Source organism: Amblyomma mixtum, chromosome 8, assembly GCF_055824585.1.
Source record: "Amblyomma mixtum isolate Tamu chromosome 8, ASM5582458v1, whole genome shotgun sequence".
Taxonomy (NCBI): domain Eukaryota; kingdom Metazoa; phylum Arthropoda; class Arachnida; order Ixodida; family Ixodidae; genus Amblyomma; species Amblyomma mixtum.
In genome coordinates, this window is record NC_143019.1 from 22,661,135 (window position 1) to 22,674,016 (window position 12,882).

At 48.3% G+C, this 12,882-nt stretch overlaps 1 protein-coding gene across 1 annotated transcript in view; it reads right to left on the minus strand.

Moving 5' to 3' along the window:
• Positions 1-12,882, minus strand: part of Alk (Anaplastic lymphoma kinase) — a 120,522-nt gene that overhangs the window by 68,676 nt on the left and 38,964 nt on the right. The window contains exons 2-5 of the mRNA XM_089556813.1: positions 7,723-7,933; positions 7,092-7,222; positions 5,645-5,773; positions 160-348 (exon numbers count right to left, since the gene is read on the minus strand). Coding sequence (XP_089412939.1) covers positions 160-348; positions 5,645-5,773; positions 7,092-7,222; positions 7,723-7,933 — 660 coding nt within the window. The remainder of the gene's footprint in view (positions 1-159; positions 349-5,644; positions 5,774-7,091; positions 7,223-7,722; positions 7,934-12,882) is intronic.

The window sequence follows — 12,882 nt, forward strand, 5'->3', positions numbered from 1 at the left end:
AGTGACACAAGCTTCGCCTTGCTCGAGAGTTTTGCCAAGTCGCTAAGGTTATAAATTGGTTTCTAAATTCGATGACAACAGGAGCTGGAATCACGTTCCGCGCACGAAACGTGTGAATTGACTTCGTCTTCTCAACGTAGCTCATGACCGACGACCCACCTTTCGGGCTGTCGGTGGTGTGATCGTGCTCCGGCCCGAGCCTGGAGGTTGCGCTTTCGGCCGTCACGCGGCGCCACTGTCCGTTGCCGGTGCGAACGTCGTTCCTCCAGCCGCATATGGTGGGGTCGCTGCTGTCCGTCTCGCTGTCTTCCTCCTCTAACGAGCAGCGGGCACCCCGAGGGACTTGGTCTGCGGGTTTCAGGTTCCAAAGTTAGAGAGAGAAAAAACACGGGTTCATTGAGTATTGATTCATGCACCCTTCCAAAACTTCCTTTAGGCAATTTATAGGCTCTCCATAGACCTTTGTCTATAAAGTCTATAGATTTGCTATAGACATATCCTATAGACTAGCCTATTGACAGTGCAAGTCGTATAGACAATTTCGACCACCTGGGGATCTTCAGTGCACGTTAAAGAACCCCAGGTGGTCGAAATTTCCGGAGCCCTTCACTACGGCGTCCCTCATAGCCTGAGTTGCTTTGGGACGTTAAACCCCAATAAACCAAACCAAACAATCTATAGGCCATCTATGATTTATCGTCATAAACTTTTAGTAGAGTTTTGTTTATAGACAGCCTATACATTCTTAATAGGCAAAAGGAAGTATGTACAGGAAGGGAATGGAGTCTATAAAAAAAGAGAATAGAAAGTCGATAGACCATTTTTATAAGGCCGCCGCGGTGGCTCAGTGGTTATGACACTCGGCTGCTGAATCGAAAGACGTTGGATCGATATTTCCGTGGAGGCGAAATTCTAGAGGCCCGTGCGCTGTGCGATGTCAATGCACGTTAAAGAACCCCAGGTGGTCGAAATTTCCGGGGCCCTCCACTACGGCGCCCCCATAGCCTGAGTCGCTTTGAGACGTTAAACCACCATAAACCAACCAACCAACCAACCAACCAACCATTTTTATGAGGGCGGTGTCCTCCGCTAGGCTGCATACGATGATCTGCTGGATCAGGACTCGCCGCTGTGGCTCAATGGTTAAGAGCTCGGCTACTGAGCCGGAGTACCCGGGTTCGAATCCAGTCACGGCGGCCGCGTTTCAATGCAGGCAAAGCCCAAAAGACCATCCCTGTGCTGTGCGAAGCCAGCGCATATTAAAGATCTTTAGGCGGTCGAAATCATTCCGGAGCCCTCCACCACGGGACCTCTTTCTTTCTTCTTCCACTTCCAAATTGTTTGCTTCCCTCACGGTGCGGTTGAGATGTCCAGTGAGAGAGTTATGGCGTCTTCAATTTGCTCATAAAAACAATAATCTGCATATGAAATGAAGCCAATGCGGGTCCCTCGCGTTCATCTTCTTCGAAAAATGAGCTAAAAATGTTTTGCGTTTCAATAACACAAACAAGGACATGGACGTAACGGTATTGGAGCTAACCCTCATCTCTTGTATTCGAAGCCGTATCAAGCGTTTAAATGTAACTAAGGGCGCACAGAAGGATATTAAAAGGCTGAAGGAATACAGATGCCTATCTCCTGAGCAAGAGTGGAGAATATCTTTAGTTTCACGCAAAATTAAATAAACATACAAACAAATACGAAACACCAAAGAGGTCAGAATTCCTGATATTACCTTATTCATACCGATTGCGTTCCGACCCCTCCTGACTGAAATGCGCAGAGATCTATGCCGATCTTGCACACTGTTTCTTCAATTGTCCTGCCATTCTTTGATCCCTTTTCCTCATCCCTACTCCTCCCCTAGCATACGTGCCTTGCTTCTTCTTTTCCACTTTTTCTATTCCCATTTTCCCATTCACAATTCTCCCATTTTTGTTTTCAGAATGAGACATCTTATAGGTGTGCAGCAGTGTTCGGCGCATTTGGCGCCAGAGTGAAATCACTGCCAACAAGGCCTCAATTTCGTTTCGAATTTGATTAACAGATACAATGAAGTAAATCTTTGCAGACATATAAACACCCAGAGGAGATTGTAGGGTGGAACTGGAATACAGCAATGCACCTTAGAAGAGAAAATAGGAAGAATGGAAAAAAGAAAGCCATTAAGCCAAATCGGGTTTTCCAATTTTCTAAAACTGGATGGCGAAATCATAAACAGCGAAAAATTAGAGAGCCGCCTATTCGCGAAGCGTAACGGCGCCTTGCAGCTTTGTGACGTCATAGCCACCTTCATGCGCGCGCTTTCTATACAGCATGAAACGTTATCATAAATCATGCGTCTAATAACGACGCTGCGGTCTGCTGTTTTTTTTTTAAATCTGAGCAAATTGAAAACTTCCATTCATAAAGAGTCATCCTTCTCGGACTTCAAAATTGCCAAATAATCCTTTTAAAAGCCAGCTCCGTTTTTTTTTCTTATCCCTGCGTTGCAAAATCTTGACATGTGCGTTCCTTTCTCAATCCTCGCAATTTGCACGGAGCACGAAATTACGCCACAAAGCGGTCTTTTCTTTTGCCTGGGAAAATCAATTTACGTGCCTGTGCGCACACGCAAGGCTCAGTTGGGACGCTTTCTAAAAACACAACCAGCACGTTGCAACGTACTCCGCACCGCATGAACAAATAAACGCATAGCTCGTTTCAAGTCTCTGGAGGCACTTCGCGGACGAAGTAATTGCTTCCAGTTACCTCATGAATTGTCAGCGCACTTTCCGACAGTCGTGCTTGCAACAAAAAGTTTTGCCACAGCGGAGATGTTCAGGTACGTCGGATTAACCGGAATCCATCTGCGCGTGCGCAAGGAGAGGTACGAGACAAGCTGTCCGGCATCTCGTAAACCCGCCGTTATAAAAATCTTCTATAGACAGTCTATAGACTTCTTATAGACTTTTTTGCCTTCCTATAGACATTTCATTTTGTCTATTCATAGTCTATAGACTGTCTATAGAGAAAGTTCTACTAAAACTGCATGGCCATAAATCTATAGATTATCTATAGACTGACTATAGCATTTATATTGCCTGTACACTGTTCTCTAGTATTTGTCTACACAGAGTCTACAGAGTTTGTAGACAGAAGTCTATGGAAAATCTATAGACTGTTTTGTAAGGGCGGATACGTTTACGCTGTGTCAAATCTTTTATATCCCTGCCATTACTGCTACCTACGTCACCCAATACGGTGCCTTCGGCCATGTCATCTTGTTTTGGTGCCAGTTTCCTACTTATTATGCAGAGAAAATAGACGTTAAAAAGACGTTAAAAAGGTATATCTAGAGTTTTACGTTTGAAGGGAACCCTAAGCTATTGTTTTAGGTCGCAAACCAACAATGTAGAGCGCATGGGCATGCTGAATATGTTTGTTCGATGTTACTGATCAAAGTATTACGACGATCCCGCAAACTGACACAAAACACTGCTGCGCACAACGATTAGTATATATTTATGCTCTTGTCTCGCAACCATCCTGCCGGTTTCATCTCAAGAAGAGTCAAATGTCTACATTTTTTTTTTTTTTAGGTGGACAAGTGCTTCAGAACGCCTGAATAATGCGGCCGTATTATTACTGCGTAAAAATTTATTTAGTACAGAACCTTGGCTTCAAAGGGTTTAACGTTCCAAAGCCACTGAAGCTATGAGGGACGCCGTAGCGGAGGGCTTCGGATAATTTCAGCCACCTGAGGTTCCTCAGCGTGCACTCACCTCGCACAGTACAGAGTCCTCTTGAGTTTCGCCTACATTGACATGCGACCGCCGCGGCCGGGATCGGTTTGGTTTAGTTTGGGTTAATGGGTTTAATGTCCCAAAGCGGCTCAGGTGATGAGGGACGCCGTAGTGGAGGGCTCCGGATAATTTCAGCCACCTGAGGTTCCTCAGCGTGCACTCACCTCGCACAGTACACAGTCCTCTTGAGTTTCGCCTACATTGATATGCGACCGCCGCGGCCGGGATCGGTTTGGTTTAGTTTGGGTTAATGGGTTTAATGTCCCAAAGCGGCTCAGGTGATGAGGGACGCCGTAGTGGAGGGCTCCGGATAATTTCAGCCACCTGAGGTTCCTCAGCGTGCACTCACCTCGCACAGTACAGAGTCCTCTTGAGTTTCGCCTACATTGATATGCGACCGCCGCGGCCGGGATCGGTTTGGTTTAGTTTGGGTTAATGGGTTTAATGTCCCAAAGCGGCTCAGGTGATGAGGGACGCCGTAGTGGAGGGCTCCGGATAATTTCAGCCACCTGAGGTTCCTCAGCGTGCACTCACCTCGCACAGTACACAGTCCTCTTGAGTTTCGCCTACATTGATATGCGACCGCCGCGGCCGGGATCGGTTTGGTTTAGTTTGGGTTAATGGGTTTAATGTCCCAAAGCGGCTCAGGTGATGAGGGACGCCGTAGTGGAGGGCTCCGGATAATTTCAGCCACCTGAGGTTCCTCAGCGTGCACTCACCTCGCACAGTACACAGTCCTCTTGAGTTTCGCCTACATTGATATGCGACCGCCGCGGCCGGGATCGGTTTGGTTTAGTTTGGGTTAATGGGTTTAATGTCCCAAAGCGGCTCAGGTGATGAGGGACGCCGTAGTGGAGGGCTCCGGATAATTTCAGCCACCTGAGGTTCCTCAGCGTGCACTCACCTCGCACAGTACACAGTCCTCTTGAGTTTCTCCTACATTGATATGCGACCGCCGCGGCCGGGATCGGTTTGGTTTAGTTTGGGTTAATGGGTTTAATGTCCCAAAGCGGCTCAGGTGATGAGGGACGCCGTAGTGGAGGGCTCCGGATAATTTCAGCCACCTGAGGTTCCTCAGCGTGCACTCACCTCGCACAGTACACAGTCCTCTTGAGTTTCGCCTACATTGATATGCGACCGCCGCGGCCGGGATCGGTTTGGTTTAGTTTGGGTTAATGGGTTTAATGTCCCAAAGCGGCTCAGGTGATGAGGGACGCCGTAGTGGAGGGCTCCGGATAATTTCAGCCACCTGAGGTTCCTCAGCGTGCACTCACCTCGCACAGTACACAGTCCTCTTGGGTTTCGCCTACATTGATATGCGACCGCCGCGGCCGGGATCGGTTTGGTTTAGTTTGGGTTAATGGGTTTAATGTCCCAAAGCGGCTCAGGTGATGAGGGACGCCGTAGTGGAGGGCTCCGGATAATTTCAACCACCGCGGGTTCTTCAACGCGCACTGACATCGTAGAGCATACGATCGTCTAGAATTTCGCCTACATCGAAATGCAACCGTCGAGGCCAGGATTGAACTCGCGTATTTCGTGTCAGCAGCCGAGTAACATAACTACTGAGCCACTGCGGCGGTTTTCAGTGTAGAACCATGTAGAACTGAATACCCCGCACTGAGGCTGACGTCATGTTCAATTATTGGCGCTGATGAGCGGACATTTTGGCCTCCTCCTTTCATTATCGACATCACTAAGTAATCATCCAAGAGATAATAAACAGGGAGTGGCCTTGGGAAGATGAAAGCTCCTGTTCGTAAATTGCAGGACGTGACAGACGAGTACGGTTCTCCAGAGTCCGCAGCGGTTAGAAGGGCGCCCGCAAAAAAACATATAACAAAAAAAAGCTGTCTCACCGCAAGCCTGTTTCTCGTCTTCAGCGTCGGCGCAATTGACGCGGATGTCGCAGACCTCTTGGCGATCAATGCACGTCGAGTTGGCGCAGCGGAATTGTGTTTCCAGGCAGGTTCCTATCCGTCTTGGCTCTGGACAAACACGACACAAAACAAGCGTGAGTTTGATATAGCACGCTTACGCACTCGGCTGACAAGCGTTGCGTTCAAGTTCTCGGCAGCGCTGCAACATGCGACGTATTTATTCGCCACTCGGAAAACTATATCATGTGTTGCGCATATATTTTTGTTATAGTCGAATACAACTCAAGAATGAAGCGGCAGATTCCCCTCAAAGAAAGGCACTCCAGCCAATAGTGCCGACCGATTTTCATGACGCCGCGTTTATTCCCCTTTCATCTGCCGCCTCCTGCGATTTCACACTAGCAGGTAAGGGGTGAGTGGGGGAATCTCTTGACGCCATTGGCTGGAGAGGCTCCTTCGAGGGGCATTTGCCGCTTCGTTCTTGAGTTGTGACCTGCTATAATGTCATCGCTAAAGCTGTTTGCAGCTGTACTGCACTACAGCGCACTACTCTCTCCTGGGGAGGAGCACGTCCTATACTCCAGGTCAACTTTCTGTGGTAGTGCAGCAGAGGCTAGGCAGAAAAGGGAAAGAAACGGGCCTTTGTACCCGTGTCTTGGGGAGTAGTTTGTTGTTCGAGCTAAGGGTTCGGAGAGGTATGGGGCAAGTGGGAGAGACTGTGCAGGGTCGCTAGGGTTGAGGGTCGGGGTAGCCCACTCCTCATCCATCGCATGGGGACAAATATTTCTTTTTCCCGCCTTGCATCTGTTGTAGTGCCAACGAAAGTTGGCCGGGAGTGTAGTTTTAAGTCAAGATTTTAATGTAGGGGCAGGCGAGCGTGGGCTGGCAGAGACCTAGGAATGTTGGGTACAGTCTGAGAGGACCCGACGCCTACGTGTTGGACGCGTGGGGACCACGTGATGAGTGCGTGGTGTGGGGATAACATTTAGTTTAAGTAAAAAATAAAATGCAGTTTCTGGCAGGACAGCTGATCGAGTTAGACCACATGACACTGTTTTGGCGCAAAATACGTGTCGCAAGCTGGCTGGCGCCGACGAACTGCAGTGTAGGTTCAGGAGTCAAAGGGGACATGGTAACAGATACATTAGGCATAGCGCATACCACTACCGAACAGCGCGTACTGTGCACCGCCCCTGCGCGCACGCTGATTGGCCCTTACGCAGCAGACGTGCGAGCTTTTGACGGGAACGTGGCGCCATCTGGAGCCGTCAGGGCGATCTGCGCATGCGCAGTTGTAGTACGCGGCAAGCGGTAGCGGTGCGCGCTATGCTAAAAGCATCTAATGACGGATAACGGCTGACAGCGCATGGAAGCTAAGAGCCAGTTTGGTGTTTTCGCGACTTATCGCTGTGCTGCTACCACTTACGCCTAACGCAGTTGTCCAGTCTGATGTCGTCCAGGGCTAGATGACCCGGCGCCGATTTGCCGGGCAACACTTCTATGGTCACTGTGAACGGCGGCTCCTGTCTCCCTAGCGGGGCTTTGAAACTTTGCCACCTGGAAAAAAAAATAAACGGTGACAGGCGTCTGTACAAAAAGGAGCGAGTTAAGCATTTTGGTACGGCAAGTTGGTAAAAGTAGTGCTGTAGTTGCTTCTGCGCTTACACGTTACAGTTTTCGCTTAGGCATTACTGAGCAGCGGATAGGGGCTGGGATAACTCTTTCATTCCGTCACAGTAATGAACAAACTAGTTTTAGTGCAAACATTAAAAATATCTTGGAAATACATTGCTTTCTAGAATACCTATTCATATTATTTAATACATACCATTTTTTGTAGCAGTTCTAGTGAGTTCGAACACTAACATCAAGCTTAGTCAAAAACCTCTCCGCTGACAAGAAATCTGAATACTGAAAATTATTCTCGTGCCCTGTGGCAGCGAAAATTTGAGGTAAAACTAGAGGTTGAGGAGACGGAACGGCGGTGAGCTTATGCAAGCGAACGAAGGCCACAACATAGCGGTCTCTGATCTGAGAGAGAGGGAAAGAACACTCACAGGCCGAGCGAGTTTCCGGGCACCTTGTGCACCTCCCTGGTGTGGTTCGGGTTGGAGAGGAACACCACCAGGGCCCCGTCGGCCATGTTGGACGCGTGCATGTCGAACACCAGCGTGCAACGCTGCAACGCCGCCTGGCGGAACCAGGGCGAGGACACGTTGCCCGCCAACGAGGCCCCGCCCTGCCGCACGCCGAAGTACAGGAAGTGGCCTGCGAGATATGGAGAGGAGCATAAAGGGAGAGTGAATGGCGCTTTTCTCTTATGAAAGCAAAGCATATAGTGTGTACCCTGTAATTCTGTTCAAAACGGGGCCGCTGGGATGCAGAGCTTTTTAATCATGCCTACTGCAATACAGCTGTATCTTACCGTTAAACGGGGCCACTAGGATGCAGAACATTTTAATCATACCTACTACACTACAGCTGTATCTTACCGGTAAACGGGGCCACTAGGATGCAGAACATTTTAATCATACCTACAATACAGCTGTATCTTACCGGTAAACGGGGCCACTAGGATGCAGAACATTTTAATCATACCTACAATACAGCTGTATCTTACCGGTAAACGGGGCCACTAGGATGCAGAACATTTTAATCATACCTACTACAATACAGCTGTATCTTACCGGTAAACGGGGCCACTAGGATGCAGAACATTTTAATCATACCTACAATACAGCTGTATCTTACCGGTAAACGGGGCCACTAGGATGCAGAACATTTTAATCATACCTACTACAATACAGCTGTACCTTACCGGTAAACGGGGCCACTAGGATGCAGAACATTTTAATCATACCTACAACAATACAGCTGTACCTTACCAGTAAATGGGGCCACTAGGATGCAGAACATTTTAATCACACCTACTACAATACAGCTGTATCATACCGGTATTCACCTATGGGGAAGAAACTTGGAGGCTAACAAAGAGGGTTCAGCTTAAGTTAAGGACAACGGAGCGAGCTATGGAAAGAAAAATGATAGGTGCAACGTTAAGAGATCGGAAGCGGGCGGAGTGGGTGAGAGAACAAACGCGGGTTAATGACATCCTAGTCGAAATCAAAAGGAAGAAGTGGGCTTGGGCAGGGCATGTAATGCGAAGGCAAGGTAACCGCTGGTCCTTAAGGGTAACAGAATGGATTCCAAGAGAAGGCAAGCGTAGCAGGGGGCAGCAGAAAGTTAGGTGGGCGGATGAGATTAAGAAGTTTGCGGGGATACGGTGGCCGCAACTGGCAAAGGACAGGGTTAATTGGTGAGACATGGGAGAGGCCTTTGCCCTGCAGTGGGCGTAGTCAGGCTGATGATGATGATGATGACTACTATGTAGAGTTTTAAGTAATACCGTCTGGCACGAGGTGATCATTGGATAAATAGTTAACGCACACTCGCCAAGAAGTGCCAATTAAAAGACGATATTTCGAGGCCCGTAGGTTTACCTCGCTTATTGTGAGCATTGGATGGGTCGTGCATGGTTTTCACAAAGGTCAAATTGCCCAATGAGCAGGTGCAGATTTTTGAGAGACTTCAACGAGTGCTGTTATAAGTATACTTCATGGTTGATATGTCCGCTTGTTCTACTGAAACGCGCGACGATAAGTTTTTCACTGTGATGGTGTCAGATGATTCGTTCCAATCACTGGTGTGTTCTTTCTAGTTACTGCGATAAAAAAAGTTATCCCACAAGTCAACTGGGGCCTATGAGTGAATTGTTCTATGTCTCCTGTAGTGCCAAGGCAAGACTGCACCCAACAACCACACCAGCAAACAAAAGAAAACATCTATTCAAGCCAAGAATAACACGTGCTTTCAATTTAGGAATTGTAAACATATTAAAAGTATTATGCAGCTACCATATAATCCCTAAAATATCAGCCCGTCTTTGGGATGCAAAACGCTTCAAAAATCACGCCAAATTAGCGGTACTGCGACCAGGCTATCGCCAGCCGGTAACGAAAGAGAAGAAATTCAATGCGATCTGCGCTATATTCTGGATGCAATAAAATCTTTTTAGACACGAAAACATCTATAAAGGAAATCGGCGCGCTCTTGTCCGAACAGAGATGCGCATTTCACATCTACCGGAAAATACATGTGCACTCTGAACGGAAAGGAGTAAAAGCTAGGAGAGTAAGCTGTCGTCTGGTGCACTCTCTTTTATAAAGAGAGGGCGTTAGAGGACAACTTTACTCTCTTTTTACTCCCATATAGGGGTATTCGAGTTTAGAGTGTAAAAACAGCCACATACTCTCGCAGCGGAAAACACAAATTCACTGCGCATGCGCAACGGGAAAATAGGCGGCGGTCGGTATAGAAACTTTTGCACTGAACTGTCTCATGCCACAAAAAAAGTTAAATAGAAAGACGAGAAAGGATTAGTTTTGGCTAATTTGTTTATTAAGGTTTAACGTCCCAAAGCCACTCAGGCTATGAGGGACGCCGTAGTGGAGGGCTCCGGAAATTTCGACCACCTGGGGTTCTTTAACGTGCACTGACATCGCACAGTACACGGGCCTCTAGAATTTCGCCTCCATCGAAATTCGGCCGCCGCGGCCGGGATCGAACCCGCGTCTTTCGGGTCAGCAGCCGAGCGCCTCAACCACTGAGCCACGGCAGCGGGTTGAAAGGATTAGTGAGAGCGTGAGAAAGTACAGAGTAAAGAGTAAAAAAGGGTAAAAAAAAATTAAAGTGCAAGTGAGAACAAAGAACGATTAAGAAAAGGAAAAAGTAAATGGCGCATTTATGTTCATTGCGACAATGGCTTTTGTATTGCGGTTGTGAAAAGTACCTCCTACCCTTTGCAGCCTTCCTGCATGCAAGAGCTGGCGCCGTAATTAGCGAAGCACTTCGTGCGAAATAACGCTTCGTACTAAGCCGAAGCCCTTTCACGAGCGAATCAAAATTGCCGGAGAAAATTACGTCATCCGACTGCCTGTTTCCCAAACACAATCAGTACGGCCAGTGGGTGCGGCGCATGTCGGTGACGGAAGGCACGAACTACACGAATATGTGTATAATGCCGTCGGAAGGTGCTCTGAACATTGTTTAATGTAAAAAACAAAAAAATCGGCAGAGACACTTACGATTTCGCGAGTGAATGCGAGAGCATTACTTTCGCTGGGCGCATTGACAGCCATTCGCAAACATGCATGTGTGTATGACACCATCAGGAACGCTGTACGACGAACGACTGCATCACCGTTTTGATACAAAAGTCTGGGAAGGCTGATAACTGACGATGCATATGTCTCCGGTTCGAATCCCTGTCGCAAACTAGCCTTTAGCCTCACCTCTTTCTCCTTTCACTCCCACTTTCCTCCCTTCCCTTCCAGCGCGGTTCGGGTGTCCATCGACAATTACTGAGCCTATTCCTCTCCTCAAAGACCAATTTTTCACCCGGAATGCTGTACGACAATCGGTTAGTAACAGTTTTGGATCGAGTGTTGTCGGGAAAATTGGTGCCCCATGGAGTATATATCGACGAACGACATGTATATGACCATCTGAATTGGCGGTGCCCGGCTTGCTGTGTGCGTCCTACGGCCGCTTGATGACGTCACCCTACCTTTTTGCGCACACACACACACACACACACACACACACACACACACACACACACACACACACACACACACACACACACACACACTCCCCGCAGGGAGGCGTCTGCAGCATGCAGACGTTGGTGAGTGGCGACACCACGGGGTTAACCCGAGCATCCGCAGGGACATCCCCGCAGGGGGATGATGGTGAACAATGCGTCACCACGGACCCGAGCATCCGCGCTTAGCCGTGCGTGGCATCGCCGTGTCCGGGGAAAAGGGGATCCTGGTGGTTGAGCCGATGCCGAGCGTTTGGACCCTTAAGGCCCCTCGGCGGAGGCAACACACCACTTTGGCCCCAGCTTCCTGTAGACGGCACCTCCGGCCTGACCCGACCGGGGGAAATCGGCAGTCGCCTTTTCCTGTCCTCCCCTCTATCTTTCACTTTCCTATTCCCTTTCTTACAACTTTCCTGTATCCTCCTCTCTTCTTCGTTTTTTCCTCTTTTTCCTGGCGGCGAGGGTTAACCGTGTGTGACCAACTACCCTGAGTTGAGTCATATTAGGTTATAGTTAAGGTGTGCAGCTGGCGTAGGCAGGACTTTCTTTCAAGTTCCTGTCGCGTCCCCTTGTTGGACTCCATGGTGGGTGGCTGGCACCATGACCGAAAAACATCAATTTTTTATGGCTCCCCCCCTTTCAAAACCTGATCGCCCTCTCAATAGAGGGCGGACCGATGCAACAGCTCAGTTCCTCACCAGAAAAGAAACGTTCCCAAAGTATCATGTTATTCATAGCGAAATAACAGAGCAACCAGCCAGAAAGATATCCCCATTCATAGTTACTAAGAGTCTGTCAGATGCCTTGGGCCCCGGCTACAGGGTAACAAAACTAGCAAGTGGTGACCTATTGCTCGAAATCAAAGATAACACGCAACATGAAAAACTGCCAAACATTGTGTCTTTTGGGGAGGTTGCAGTCTCTGTCACTGCACACCGATCCCTGAACACTGTCAGAGGTGTAATTTCTGAAAATGATCTTCTTTTGCTCACCGAAAAGGAAATGTTGGAAGGTCTTAGTGACCAAGATGTTGTAAATGTGCACCGAATAAAAATCAGAAAAGATGACAAGGAAATAGCAACCAAACACTTAGTACTCACTTTTGCCTGTAGCACACTCCCTGAATCTATTCAAGTTGGCTATGAAAAAATCCGAGTTCGCGCCTACATTCCAAACCCCCGTCGGTGTTTTAATTGCCAGAGGTTTGGTCATAGCTCCCAGAGTTGCCGTGGCCATCAAACATGTGCAAAATGTGCATCAAGAGAACATAAATCCGAGAACTGTCAAGCATCACCACACTGCACAAACTGCGAAGGCGAACACCCAGCGTATTCTAGGTCTTGCCCATTATGGAAGATGGAAAAGGAAATCATAACATTGAAAACAAAAGAAAACATTTCATTCAAAGAAGCACGTAAACGATTTTCACAGTCTAATCCATTCGCCTTCACAGCTAGGACAAACTTCGCGGATGTGGTGCGCAGGGGCGGTGCATCACACCGCAATCAGGCGCCTGCCCAAGTCTCGTTTACCGGGACACAGGCAGCGCCATCAA